The sequence below is a fragment of the Amyelois transitella genome, chromosome W, assembly GCF_032362555.1.
Source record: "Amyelois transitella isolate CPQ chromosome W, ilAmyTran1.1, whole genome shotgun sequence".
Classification (NCBI taxonomy): Eukaryota; Metazoa; Arthropoda; class Insecta; order Lepidoptera; family Pyralidae; genus Amyelois; species Amyelois transitella.
In genome coordinates, this window is record NC_083536.1 from 11067324 (window position 1) to 11082612 (window position 15289).

A 15289-nucleotide genomic window follows, 5' to 3' on the forward strand; every position below is an offset into this window, starting at 1 on the left:
TCATTGTTCAGCCCATTTCTGCACCATCCCCCCGGCAATAGTGCAGCAATGGTTGACAAATGGGCCATCCAGCCTGCTCGCCACCATGCGCAGGATGCTGTTGTTGCTCTCCCGCACCCTGCGCACCAAGGACGCACATCTCTTCCTCATAATTGCGTAAAAGCAGTCTAGACGTGCATCTGCGAACATCCCTGATGCGCTACAGAAGCGAGGCAGCCCCATCAGCATCCTGAACGCATTGTTGCATTGAACACGAAGGGCGTTGTAAGATTTTTGAGTATATCTTGCCCACAGTGCACACGTATAAAAAGAAGAGCAGTAAGCTTTAAACAGGGTGACTTTGACTTCCCTCGTGCAGCGCGCAAATCTGCGGGCAAGCATGTTCGCTCTGACTGACAACGCCCTCCGCTCCCTCTGAATGTCTTCATCATCCCTGAGGTCGGGAGTCAACATATGACCTAGATATTTGAATTTATAAACTCTCTGTAGTTCAGTGCTATTGAGAAGTACTGGTGGAATGTTGTCATATTGTTTTATTATGCCGGGCATTGGTTAAAAATTCGGATACCGTAACACCAGAGCCTTTAAGAGTGGTTTTGCTATCCCACACAAGAGTTCTAGAATCCATATTATAAAAACGCACGATAATCGGTCGGATCCTGCCACGACGGGAACCCAGCCTATGACAAACCGCTAAATCAGTTTTTACAACACTACCCAATTTCATGTTGTCGCAAAGTATGTGAAGGACAGAATCTTGGACATTCTCATTTTCTTTCTCTGGAACCCCATGTAGCATCAGTACCTTTCTTCGCATCATGGTTTCATGTCTGTCCTGACCTAGAGAGAGCAAATCTATCTGCGATTTTATGACAGACAATGATTGCAAGACAAACTTCTTAAAATCACTGAACTCACGTGCAAGCGATGATAAATCAGGATGTCTTGGCGAAGTCCCTGAAGCAATCTGCAGCAGCTTGTCCTCATATTCCTGCATTCTTGTTTGGAATGTTCTTTGAAGATCATCAAAGCTCAGCCCATAAGTAGCCTCCATAATGCAGATTAGTGTTGAAGCAGGATACTTGATAGGATTATAATGTGAGATGAGCGCAGGTGAGTCTGGCAGCAAAGTTATCTACTTTTAGCCAGAGTTTTTCTTGATTAAATATTTTTAATAAATTATTAATGTGGAGCTATGTTTTTTTCGTATTTCCGCCGCGCCTACCCGCAAAGGAAAAAAAAGCTTTAAAAAAAAGCTTTATTATTGGGTGCTTCTTCGAGTTATTCATATTAGCATGGCGAATCCTACCGCCCACCCTGAGAATATTATTTGCGTCAATGAAAGGATGTAAGGATTTAAGATTGCTTCTCCTTTTAACCCTGCCTCTTTTCCTTAGATCAACCATTTCTTCTTCAAAATCCTTTTTCTGTACAATTCTTATGCACACATCGAGTGCGCTTTCCAACTCTTCCGTTGTTAAAGGTACATCTAAAGTTTGAATCCACAACTTTTATACTTCAGAAATCTTTTGCAGTAAGTTATTGTTTTTAACAGTTCTATCAACGTGTCAAAATCTTCAAATTTGGTAAGTAAATAATCTTTATCATCTTTATCTTCTTCTATATAATTATCTTGTACTTTAGTATTTACTAATATATCTCTTCTTATCTCTAATTCTGTTATTAAGTTGTTCATTTTCTTCACAGGTAGCTCTTACACACAATAGATTGTTTTGTAAATCAGGTAGTAATAAACCTCTAGAAGCCAGGTCAGCGGGATTCTCATCAGTTCGGACATGATACCATTTGTTTCCAATGTTGTCTAAAATTGTAATCACTCTATTTCTGACGAAAGTTTGCCATCGAATCAGATCCCCTTCCAACCATGCTAAAACTATCGTGGAGTCAGTCCATGCAAAAAACTGATCTTTAGGTATTCGAGTAGCTTCACTAATTTGTTTCAGCAATTGAGATAAAAGAACTGCACCACACAATTCCAGCCTCGGTAAAGATACTGGCTTAACTGGCGCAACTCTTGTTCGAGCAGCGATGAGGCTTATCTTAAAATTTCCATCATCAGTTCGGGCTCTAAGGTAAGCAACTGCTCCATAAGCTTTATTAGACGCATCGCAATACCCATGCACAGTGACCTCATTTAAATTGTCTTGAGTAGTGTTCATCCATCTCTTTAATTTTATTTGTTTTAGGTGTTCATAACTATTTCTTATATTAATCCATTCCTCTTTTGTTTCAGAATCGAGATCATCCGCCGATCAGCCGACTCCTTTTAACCATAACTTTTGTATTAATATTTTTGCAGGAAGCAATGCAGGGGCCAGCCAACCGAGCGGATCGAAGAGGTGTTGGATCTCTGCTAATATAGATCTTTTACATACATACATAAACTCACGCCTCTTTCCCGGAGGGGTAGGCAGAGACTACCTCTTTCCACTTGCCACGATCCCTGCATACTTCCTTTGCTTCATCCACATTCATAACTCTCTTCATGCAAGCTCGGCGGTTTCGGGCACTTTTGACCTGACCCTTCACCAGGACGTCCTTAATTTGATCAAGATATGTTCGTCTAGGTCTTCCCACCCCGACCTTTCCCTCCACACTCTCCTTGTATATCTGCTTAGTCAACCTGTTTTCATTCATCCTCTCCACATGACCGAACCATCTCAACATACCCTTTTCTATTCCTGTAACTACATCTTCTTTCACATCACAACATTCCCTTATCACGCTGTTCCTTATCCGGTCACTCAATTTCACACCCAACATACTCCTTAACGCTCTCATTTCCACTGCATTTATTCTGCTTTCGTGCTTCTTTTGCCATACCCAACTTTCACTCCCATACATTAATGTCGGGACCAACACGCCCCTGTGCACAGCCAGTCGAGCCTTTTTGGATAGTTTCTGACTGCTCATAAAGGCATGCAAAGCTCCATTCACCATGTTCCCCGCGTTCACTCTCCTTTCAATATCACTATCACACTTGCCATCTGATGTAAACTTTGATCTTAGATATACAAACTCTTTCACTTGCTCAACTTTTTCTCCTCCAATCAAAATATTACATGCTGTCATTTCTTTCTCCATTTCAAAAACCAGTGTTTTAGTTTTACTTACGTTCACTTTCATTCCTTTCTCTTTTAAAGCTTCATGCATACAGTTTACCATCTCCTGTAACTCCTCCGCTGATGACGCCAGTATAACCTGATCGTCGGCATAGAGCAGACATTTGACGAGTAATTCATTCATCCTTAATCCACTTTCAGACTCTTTCAAATCTGTCAAACAACTACCCATAAATAGGTTGAACAGCCACGGTGACGCAACACATCCCTGCCTAACACCTTTCTCAATCTTAAACCACTCAGTGTGCGCTCCGTTTATCCTGACACAAGCACTCGAATCCTCATATAAGGATTTCAGTGCTCGTATCAAGAGACTGCTCACCCCATGCATAGAAAGTGCTGACCACAATTCATTCCTCTCAACTCTGTCATAGGCCTTTTCCAAATCCACGAATGTGCAATAGACTTTTTGACTCTTGGCCAAAAACTTTTCGGCTATGCACCGCAAAGAAAAGACCTGATCAGTACATCCCATTCCCTTTCGAAATCCCGCTTGAGCATCCCATATTTTGTCATCAGTTTCATTCCTGACTCTATTAATCAATACCTTAGCATACAATTTGCCGACGACGCTAAGCAGGCTTATACCACGATAATTTTTGCAGTCCAGTTGTGACCCTTTTCCTTTGTAAAGTGGCACAATAACAGCCTTACACCAATCTTTTGGTACTCGGCCGCTTCTCCAACACAAATTGAAAAGGCAGTACAACTGTCTAGCTACGACGCCTTTTCCTGCTTTAAGCATCTCGACCGACACTCTATCATACCCGGCAGCCTTACCCGCTTTCATACTCTTAAGTGCTTCCACAATTTCAAACATTTCAATTTCGCCTTCCATCTCATTCTCTTTTTCTTCGCTATAGCAGAACTCTTTCTTATTTTCTTCCTTTTTTTCAAATAAACTCTCAAAATAGTCCTTCCATATCTTTAGCACACATTCTTCTCCTTTCACAACGCTACCATCCTGGCATCTGATCCTAGTCAGCTCTCTGGTTATAGTTTTTCCTCGGGCTGACCTTACGGATTTCCAGAATACTTTCAGATTTGACTGAAAGTCTTCTGATAGCCTTTTATCAAAATCCTCTTTATACTCTTCTTTCTTTCTAATCACAGCTTTCTTAACCAAATCTTTCATTTTTTTATATTCCTTACGTGCTTCATTCACATCCTCATCTATAACCTCTTGCATTCTTAAGTTAGCTTTTGCTGCTAACAAATCCAGCCATGCTTTCTTCTTTAATCGCACAAGTTCTTGCACATCTTTACTCATCCACGCATTTTTGTGATTTTTCCCTTTCCTTCTTCTACTTACACCACACACTTCAACAGCTACTTTCACAATTCTTTCTTTAAATTCCTTCCATCCATCTTCAATATTGCTCCTCTCATCTAAATCTTCAATTTCATCCTTCAGTCTATTAATATACTTCTTACCTACATCCATATCTTGCAAATTTTCTACTTTCACTCTTTCCAAAGCGCTGGTTTGCTCCCTTACCCTGTGCCGCCAGCGATTGAAGATACCCCTTATCCGGGATATCACCAGTAAATGGTCCGAGTCAATGCCAGCACCGCGATATGCACGGGTATCCAGCACTTTGTTCTTCAATCTTTCATCTACAATCACAAAGTCTATCATACTTTTTAAAATACCTTCCACTCTTGTATAGGTGTGGATCTCTTTATGTTGAAACATTGAGTTCGACACAAAAAGATCCCACTCTAGACAAATTTCTAATACACTTCTTCCATTATCATTCACCTTTTCGTCACCAAACGCACCAAGCACCTTTTCATATCCATCACGCTTTACACCCACCCATCCATTAAAATCACCTAACATAATAATCTTCTCATTTGGCTTGGTAACTTTCAATACTTCTCTTACACTATTCCAGAACTCCTCGTTTTCGCTTTTTGCTGATGTTGTACCCCTCGAACCCACATCCCACGGTGCATAAACACCTAAAACGAAGATCCGAGTGATTCCAACTTTCAGCCTAATCCATAGAAGACGAGGGCTGACACACTCATACTCATTCACACACTCAGCCATTCGTGCAGAAAGAATTAGACCGACCCCTTGACAGCCTCGGCTGGTACTGGAAATTCCAGACCAATACGCCGTGTAAGGGCCGTGCTGCGTCGCGTCGCATCCTTTCCGCTTCGTTTCATTCACGCACAACACATCCAAACGTCTTTCATCCATCATCTGGCATACTTCCTCAATCTTTTCCTTCATTCCTCCTCTTACATTCATCGTCGCAAAACGGCTTTCAGCAGACCGCATACCGCTCCCGCCGGGAACGAGACGTGATGGGGTGCGGACACCATCGCCGCCATTTAGGTGCTTTTTACGGATCATCATGCGATTCCCACGAGACGCAAGGGAACAATTTTGTCCGCCCCAGCAGAGCCCCGCATGCCAGGGTAAGGCTAGCCATTACCTGGGGGTCGCCCAACCCCATGGCGGAAGTGGCACGCTCGAGACTAGGCTCGCCCCTAGCCATGCATCCATCGGCGCGGCAGACCTTAGATTGGCAAATAGATCTTTTATTTATGACTTTTTCTAAATAAGGCAACTGAAAATGATACTGAAACACGTCTTCCCCCATATTCCAGGAAACTCCAAGTGCTTTCGTCATCCCATCTAACTTGATATCTAATTTTACTTTTATACTTCTGTTAGACGGCTTAATCTGTTTAAGAAATTCTGAGCTATTAGATGTCCATTTTTGTAGATTCATACCTCCTCTTTTAAGAATTTCAGCTATATTCATCGCTGTGTCTAAAGCTTCAGGCACAGTATCTGATCCAGACATCAAGTCATCCATATAAAAGTCTTCGTGGATCGTTTTTGCTGCCACTGGATGTTCCTTGCCTTCATCTTTTGCGATTTGTTGGAGCGTCTTCACCGCCAAGTAAGGAGCACAAGCTGTGCCGAAAGTAATTCTTAAAAGGCGATAGTCTTTTATTGTTCCAGTGGAGTCTCGCCAGAGGATACGTTGAAAGTCTGCGTCTTCTTTTGTTACTAAAATTTGCCTATACATCATTTGGACATCTGCCGTAAAACAAACTCGTTTCATTCTCCACCTTATAATAAGCGATCTCATATCTTCCTGTATTTGTGGTCCAACCATCAGTTCATCGTTAAGAGATACGTGATTTGAACCTTTTGATGATGCATCAAACACTATACGGACCTTAGACGTATCCCTATCTAGTTTTATCACTGCGTGGTGAGGAAGATATACTGCTGGATTGTTCTTTTCATTTTCCGGAACTTCTTCTAGATGATTTAATGTTTTATATTCTACAAATACTTTTGTGTATTCTTCCTTCAATAATTTGTCCTTCCTAAATCTTTTTTCTATTTGTTCTAATCTTCTAATAGCTATCTCTCTAGTGTTTCCGTTTCGACATTGAGGATTATCAGTCTTAAATGGTAATTTTACCACGTATCTCCCTTCTTCTTGTCTACTATATGTTTCTTCAAATAGACGTTCACATCTCTCTTCCTCCTTTGTATATTTCTTCTTTGTGTCAGGCTCTATTTCCCAAAAGTTCTTCAGCATGTTGTCTATGTCTAGCTGATGATGCATGACAATTATTTCTTCAGAGGAAGATGTGTCTTGTATTGCTCCAAATAAGATCCAACCAAGGTGTGTGTTTTGAGCGCATGGTGACCCTAGGGGACTTTTGATTAATTCATTCTTCAAAATTTGGGAACAAACTTCAACACCAAGAAGAAGGTCGATTCTTCCTACTTCATTAAAGTTGGGATCAGCTAAGGTGAGTCCTCGTAAATGTGTCCAATTGTTTGATGGTATCTTAATAGTCTTTGTTGGCAGGTGTGTGGTCAATTGTGTGGCCATAACATAGGCTTTCATACCGAGCTTGAACGTATCATCATGATTGGATAAAAGTTCCAGCTGTACCACGTGCTTAACTGTAGTCTTGGTTGAACCCACACCTGTGATGTTTCCTTTAGCCGATGTTCTCTTTACTTTTAATGTTTGAGTTGCTCTTTCGCTAATGAAATTAGCTTGGGATCCCGGATCTACTAACGCGCGCAATATTGTTACATATCCTTTCTCATCTCTTACAGGGACCAATGCGGTAGCGAGCAAAGCTGTAGACTTCTTCGCTGTGAAATGAGTTGCTATTGCGTCGTTTGTTTCTTCGTCTTCCTGTTGTTCATCTTTTGTGTCATCAAGTTGGCTGTAGTGAGTTTGTACATTGTCTGTAGTTTGGGATTCCCTCTTTTCGTGAAGCAAAGTGTGGTGTTTTCTCTTACAGATACGACAGGTAACCGGCAAACGACATTTCCATGCTGAATGACCTTCAGCTAAACAATTGAAGCATAGGCTTTTGTTTCTTACAAATTCACTTCTTTCCCGCGGCTGCAGTTTACCAAATACCTTGCAGTGACTTAAGGTATGGTCTTCATTACAGTTAATACAGGTCTGGACCGAAGATGTTGCTGCGGCCGCTACGTGAAATGACTTGCCCTTAAATGCTTGAGTCTTCTCTCTTGTGATGGAAGTTATCGGATTGTTTGTGTTAGTAACCAGCTCCAGTGTTCTAAATTTCCCTTCTAGGAATTGTTTCAAGTCACGCCAACTAGGTAATTCATTAGGTTTCAATTTATAAGCGTGTTCTTCCCATGACTTGTGACTCTCGAAATCTAATTTTTGCACCACATGATGAATAATAACTGGATCCCACGAAGTAGTAGAAATTCCTTCATTTATAAGGCCATTCAAACATTCTTCGGTAGTGTCTAGAAGCATCTTGATTTGAGTTGCAGTCTGACTAGCACATTTCTTTTGTCCAAATAAACGTTTGAGTAAAGAATTCACAACTAGGCGTTTATTCGCGTAACGATTTTTAAGAATTTCTCGTGCTTGATCATAATTAGCTTCAGTCACCTGAACATGCCTTAATAATGCCTCAGCCTCACCAGTGACACTCGCTTTCAAATAGTGTAGTTTTTGCACTTTGCTCAGTGAATTGTCGTTGTCTACAAGCGATGAAAATAAATCGTCGTAATTAGCCCATTCTTCATATTTCCCCAAAAATTTTTGAAGTTCTATTTTTGGTAACTTTGCACAGCTTAAATTCGAGGGATGTTGAGGAGAACTACGCGAAGATACCGTTGTCGGCGTTAACTTTTCCAGCATATCTTTCAAATCGCCTTTGATACATAAATAAAGTTCTTCGATTATGTCGAATTCCTCATTGGCTAAATACGGGATTTTGTCATGCTTTTCTATGTCCGTTTCTTGAATCAATGATGAATGTGCCTCGAGAAATTTCTCCCAATATTCATGTATGCATTCTAATTTACTCTCTATATATCCTTTTGTGAGTCTTGTTTTAGGACATTTTTTCAGATTTGATTGGGTTTTCTTTAATTGGCTTGCAAGATTTTCTATGACACGTAATTGTTCCATAGTGAGTGAGTGAAAGTTTCGGTTGTCTTAGCAAACTTGTAACTATCCAACAATATATTTCACGTTCTAAGTCCACACATAACGTACGGTAATTACATTAATTTTGTTTAATATGTCCATAAATGTAAAACATTTTCCATACGCGTAATTGCAAACTCACTATAAAATGTCACAATGTCAAATTGCAAATGTCTTTATATTTTACCAATAAAGTCCTACGAAATCACAAGGCAATCACTTGATAATATATTATTTCTTTACATTTAAATACGAAAACCCACTTGATGTTATTTATTTTATAAAATAGCTTCACTTCGATAGTTCAATTTTTCACGCAGAGCTTCAGTCATTGGTCTATGTAACGATAACATCCGGCCGAATTGCGACCATATGTACGGTTGAATAAGGGTTACTATGGTTTGTACTACTCTTTAAAGGAAAACCAACGTGTAGACGGGATGATTGTTTATTTGCAACTGATTCACATAATGACAACTCCTATCAATTGGACAATGCATTTGAACATCGAACAGCAATCTTTAATTGGTCCGGAAATAAATCTAGGTCAAAGCATTGATTATAAAATTGTGTCAGAGGTTTCGCTAATAGGTCAATGTTATTTTTTATAATAGATATTGGAATGTCGTCATAGCCAGAAGATCTTTTGTCTTCCATTTTTTTTACAATATTTATTATTTCAGTCTCTGTCACTCTTTGGTATTTAAAATTAGAGGGTGTTGATTGTGAGGATATCCTTAAAATGTTGGCTGATTCATTGACATTTCCAAAAGAAGACTGATTACTGTGATCAAAATTGTGAGCAAATATTTCTGCTATCCTATTTGATTCAGTAATTATCGAGCCATTCACCTTAAGACAAATGTTTTGACAATTGGGTTTGTTCTTTTTAAGCCTTTCGTTAACAATTTCCCAAATACGTTTAGTGGAATTCTTATTTAATTTTATCTTGGACTGAACAGAAAGTCTTTTGGCAGCTCTGAGCACCCTCCTATATATTCTGATGTACTTTATTCTGTAAGCATAGATGCTGGAGTCATTGTGGTTTCTGTTTAATATGCACAAGACTCTTTTCATTTTGCTTGACGTACGTAAACCTTTCGTGATCCATTGTACTTTTCCATATTTGTTCCTATTGATTTTCTTTTTCTTTTTTTTATAGCACTTTTTGAATACGTCAACAATTTTTTTAAGAAAACCATTTATACCTAATGGACGCCAGTCTATTGCAGATATTTCCTGTCTAAAATGTTTGTTATTTCTCTCACTAAAATATCGCCTTTCAATATATACTGCGTCTTCCTTGTCGATGAAAGGGTTTAACTTGAGTAGAGAACTATCAGATAATTTCCCATTTCGTAAAGCGGTAATTTCTTTAGAGAAATGCTTATTTTGAACAAAGCGGATTATATAAAGTTCAGAAAATTCTAAATCTTGTACAGAAATAGGTTGTTGAGATTTTAATTTTTGTATAAAACGTAACATATAAACAACCGAGCGTAATAATTTCAACCAGTTTGAAATTCTTTCAGCCATAATTTCAATTGGATGAGAAGTCTGAATATTTTCAGGACTTTGAACGAATAAACTAATTGTTTTAGTCTCTAAATTTTCTAAACAACCACTAGGATTAATCGTAAAAGGTTTCAATGGCCAATCAGAACAACTAAGGCTTAGCCAATTGGGACCATTAAATCAAAATTGATTGTTGACTAGAGCTTTAGGCGTTACAGGACGAGATATAGTATCTGCGGGATTTTCAATGCCCTTCACATGAAACCAATGCTTAGCGGGAAGTTTTGAGTTAATCTCAGTAATTCTATTAGCCACAAATGTATGAAATTTGTACGGCGGAGAATAAATCCACGTAAGCGCCACAGATGAATCTGAAAACGAGTATATTTCGTTGATATGACATCTCTGGGAAAGAGTATGTCTAACGGCGTCTAGAAGGTTAGCGAAAAGAAAAGCGGCGCACAGCTCTAGTCGTGCGAGTGGCATTTTAGATAGTGAAGCTACGCGAGACTAAGAAGCGAGCAAGTGGACAGAGCCGGGTGAGTATGAGTCTTGACTAACGCGAATGTACACATAAGCGCCATAGCACTTTTCACTTGCGTCTGCGAAACCTAGAAGAATGACATGCGGAGAACGTAATCCGACATGTCGCGGAATTTTTATTTGTTCAAGATAAGCAAGTTCATTATGAAACTGTGTCCATTTATTTAAGATCGCGGGAGGCACTGGATCGTCCCAATCAAGGCCAGCCATCCAGCATTCTTGAACGAGCAGTTTCATGTATGTGACCACCGGGCCTAGTAGTCCTAATGGGTCGAACAAGCGCGCAGTAATCGGGTAATGAAGCGCTTGGTGCACTCTTGCATATCAGCGTTCGTTAAGAATTGAAAATGATCAGTAGTAGGTAGTTTTACTACTGGCGTCAATAACGATACGAGTTTTCGAAGTGAGTTTGTCGGGGCGATAAACAGCCCTGTGCGGAATATAATAAGAGCTATCATCCGACGATGCATTTTCAACCTTAGATAAGTAACCTTTATCAATATAACTTTGCAAAGTGTCGTTGTAATTCGTACGTAAATCAGGATTACTATCAAGATTTTTCTCTAAATTCAGTAAACGGCGTTTAGCGATAAAATGAGAATTTCCTAATTCTGAAGGATTATTTTTAAACGGGAGATGCACAGTATAACGACCGGTACTATCTCGAGAATAAGTTGACTTGAAGATTTCTTTACAGGCCCGATCGTCAGGGCTCATATGAATTTTATGAGGGACATTGTCGAGTTCCCAAAAGCGTTGAGTAATTGATTCTAGCGTTGAAGTTTGTTCAGTAAAACAAAAGAAAGTTTTATTATTAGCATTGCGACAGGGCTTGATGCGCGTAACAGCAGTCTTACCCATGGCTACATATCCAAGAGTAGTTTCTAACGCAACTACGGAAGAATGCGGTGAAGTCACTTTGTCACTTCCTAACAGAAACGGGAAGAGCTCGTTACCAATTAAACAATCCACCTCGCCGGGCGTATGGTAATTATAGTCAGCCATTGGTAAGTCACTAAGGTGAGTTAATTTAGAAATATCTAACTCATAGTTGGGTAGGTGGTCGGTGATCGAGTCAATAACACGCGCAACTATATCATACGAACACATAGGATCGAAACGGGAATGGAATTTCAAAGTAGTGACTCCGTATGATACACTTTCGGTCTGACCGATACCTTTAATCGAGGAGGAAGCGGGAGTTATTTTTAAATTTAATCGATCACAGCAAGATTTTGTGATGAAGTGGCTCATAGATCCACAATCTAAAAATAGACGTAGATTATGTCGCTTATTCTTATTATAAACACTAGCTATAATACCTGGCTTCGCCCGGGAGTTGATATAAGATTACACGGTAGGTGAAATAAAAAAATAAACTTTGACGCGATAGTAAAAAAAAATATTGAAAACATTCGCTCATTGTTTACACTATTTGTTTATAAACAACATTTTTCATTTTATTGTCTGGAGTATATATGTATATATAGATTTTTCCGCCCTCTCGAACATCTTCGTGGCCAGCACGGCCACAAAGTCGTCAAGGCCCTCCCACTTCAGGTCCCTGAGGATCGTCGAGTTCCTCACGTAACGCGGGGCTCCGACGACTGCTCTGAGACTGAGGTTTTCCTGGGCTCTGAGTCTTCTTTTGTTGGTCTCAGAGCAGTAGGCGTACCACGCCGGGGCCGCGTACGTGAGGCGGGATCTGACATATGTTCGGTAGATCCCGAGCTTCTTCCTCAGGGGGAGACTGGAGGAGAGGACTGCGTGAAGCTTCTCCCTGGCTGCCTTGGTCTTCGCCACGACGTCTCCGACTTGGTTCTTGAAGGTGAGACGCCGGTCAATGGTTACTCCCAGATACTTGACATGTGGTCGCCATGGCACCGATTCGCCGAGCAGTCGCAGTGGAGGCGGGTGGGGTCTTGTCCCCGTCATGATGGCTTGAGTCTTGCCGACGTTTACCGAGAGCCTCCATTTGGAGAGCCAGCCCGGCAGAGCCTCTAGTGTGGGCTGCAGCCTCTTGGCGGCGTACAGCGGGCGTATAGACGACGCGTAGTACGCCGCATCGTCAGCGTACAGCGCCAGCTCCACCTGGCCGACGGCAGGGATGTCGTCGGTAAACGCGGCGTAGCAGGCCGGGGACAGACAGCTTCCTTGAGGAACTCCCGCGCGCACAGGGCGCACGGAGGAGACGGCGTCTTCTACTACGACATGGACTCGGCGATCAGTAAGGAAAGAGGCCAAAACCCTGACCATTCTTGGGGGCACTTTGGCCTCCGACAGCTTGTACAGCAGCCCCTCGTGCCATACCCTGTCGAAGGCCATTTCCATATCAAGGAATACGGCAGCCACGCATTCCTTTTTATTGTGGCTTTCGGACATCTTGTGGAGTAGTCTTGCGACCTGGAGCGTCGTGGATTGGTTGGGCCGAAACCCGAATTGTTCCGGTCGCGGCTCAACAAAGGGGAGCAGTCGCCGGAGGAATAGGCGCTCGAAGAGCTGCAAGAGCTTGCTCAGTAGCGCTATCGGCCGGAATCCATTGGGTGATCCTTTCCCGGTTTGGGCAGCATAATGGTCTTCGCATTCTTCCATGTTGAAGGAAAGTGACCCGAGCGTAGTATCCCATTAAAGAGGCGCGTGATCGCCGCGATTGCTCGCGGCGGGAGATGGCGTAGCGCCTCGTTTGTGATCTGGTCCGCGCCCGGGGCTTTCCTTGGCTTCAGTTTTGGCTGTAGTCGCTGCACCTCGCCGGGAGAGAAGACCACCGGGTCTTCCGTTGGCTCGAGCGGCTGTGCTAGCAGCTCCCGCACCCGTTCGGTGATCCTCCGGTTGTGCTCCTGGTCGGTCACGGGATTCGGCGTAAACTGGCGCTCCAGGTGGTCCATAAGGATGTCCGCGCGATCTTTCGCACGAAATCGTGGGAGGCCGTCAGGGCCCAACAGTGGCCTGGTCAGTTGGGGCTCTCGCGAGAGCTGACGGCATAGGCGATGGAGAGAGGGGATGCCATCGCCCACGGTCAGCAGGTGATTCTCCCACGATTTGGCTGCGTGCTCGTTCATGGCGTCTTTTACTTCTTCCACCAGGCGATTGAGACGTGATTTTAGGAGGGGGCATCTCGTCCGCATCCACTGTCTTCGGACTGCGCGCTTCTCCTCCACCAGGTTTTTGAGAGCCGGCGGCAGCGGATCGGGTTTCGCGCCGGCTGCGAGTTCTCTGGTGTTGGAGATAAGGGCTTCCTGGATGCGGCTGGTCATGTTGGAGGCTGCCTCCTCGACGTCTGCGGCTTGAAGACCGGGCACGCTGCGTTGTTGGCAGGGTGCGGGCGTCCGCAGTTTGCGCAGGTGGCCGGTACTTCGAGGGGGCGCGGGTAGTCACTGGCGGCGTGCGGTTCCCCACAACGCACGCACGCCTGGGGGCGATGGCAATTGTGGCTGCTGTGCCGGAACTGCTGGCAGCGGTGGCATTGAGCCGGGCCCTTCTTCCCTCTCCACGCCTCAATCCTGACGCCTGGCATCAGGAGGAGCTCGTCGACTTGGTATATGTCCTGGAAACCCGGGGTCTTCTTTAGGAGGCCGTAGAAGATGCAGCCGGGGCGTCCGCCCCGGGCACGGATGTTTTTGACGAACTCGACCTCGTAGCCCTTGTCAGTGAGGGCTTCCTGTACAGCCTCCTCGGGGGTTTCCAGGGGGAGGCCTCTGATGGCGATCTTCAAGCTCCTCTCTGCTGGTAAGGAGTATGAGAACCAGGAAATTCGCTGGTCCTGACTCGCAATGCTGTCGAGGTAGCGCTGGATGACGCGGTATTCTTTATCATCCTTCGGCGAGAATCTTACTCCTGCGCCGAAGGGGCGGGCTGATGGTGGGCGTCCCAACTTTGTGGTGAGCTCCCTGAAATGCACCATCCAGTCAGGGAGCCTCTCCACGATGATTGGCGGGTATTTTGCCTTGGGCATCTGGGAGGCCTGGGAGGGGGGCGCGGCTGTGCTTGCGCAGTCGTTTCTAGAAGGGGCGGCAGCGGGTGTTGAAGCGGTGGTGCTAGGCGCTGTGGTGGCGGTGGCGGCGCTGGGCGCACTTGTGCTGGCAGCAGCGTAAGAGCGGCCCCAGACAGAGGGCGCAGGTGGCGCCGTAGTTGGCCAAGCGGCGACCTGCCGCGGCAGACCCCGCGCGGGGGGAGCCGCAGGCGGCGCGGTGGCCGGTAAGGAGGCGACCAGCCGCGGCAGTCCCCACGCGGAGGGAGCCGCAGGCGGCGCGGCGCGCAAAGCAGCCGGCGGCGCGGTGAGCGGGGCGGTCGGCGGCGCGGCGCGCGGGGTGGCCGGCGGTGCGGTTAGCGGCGGTGAGCGCGGTGGGGGGAGGGGGGCGGGTGTGGGGTGTGGGGGGCATGGCTAGTCCCGCCGACACCCGTCCCGCGCAGGCTTGGTTGAGGATCCCGATGTCCTCATCATCAGGGCGGCTTCCAGACTCTTCGGCGTCTCTCAGCCGGAAGAATAGCGCCATCCAACTTTGTGCCGCCGCGCTAAGGAGGCCGCATTGGATTATGCTGTGGAGCGTGATATAATCGCGCTCCACACCTGCCTTAGGCGACAGCTCATCGTCGCGAGGGCGCCGCCTCAATCCC

General features: G+C 44.2%; 1 protein-coding gene across 1 annotated transcript; it reads right to left on the reverse strand.

The window, feature by feature from the left end:
- Positions 1-7936, reverse strand: LOC106135167 (uncharacterized). Its single transcript, XM_060954115.1, has 2 exons — positions 5739-7936; positions 1-433 (listed from the first exon to the last, which is right to left on the reverse strand). The coding sequence occupies exons 1-2, from the start codon at positions 7934-7936 to the stop codon at positions 1-3; spliced, it is 2631 nt and encodes an 876-aa protein (XP_060810098.1).
- Positions 7937-15289: the final 7353 nt, after the last annotated feature.

Coding starts and splice junctions, on each gene's coding strand:
- LOC106135167 (XM_060954115.1), bottom strand. CDS start 7,936: ATGCTTCTAGACACTACCGAAGAATGTTTGAATGGCCTTATAAATGAA. Junction 434..5,738: donor ATGGGGGAAGACGTGTTTCA/GTATCATTTTCA, acceptor TCCCGACCTCAG/GGATGATGAAGACATTCAGA.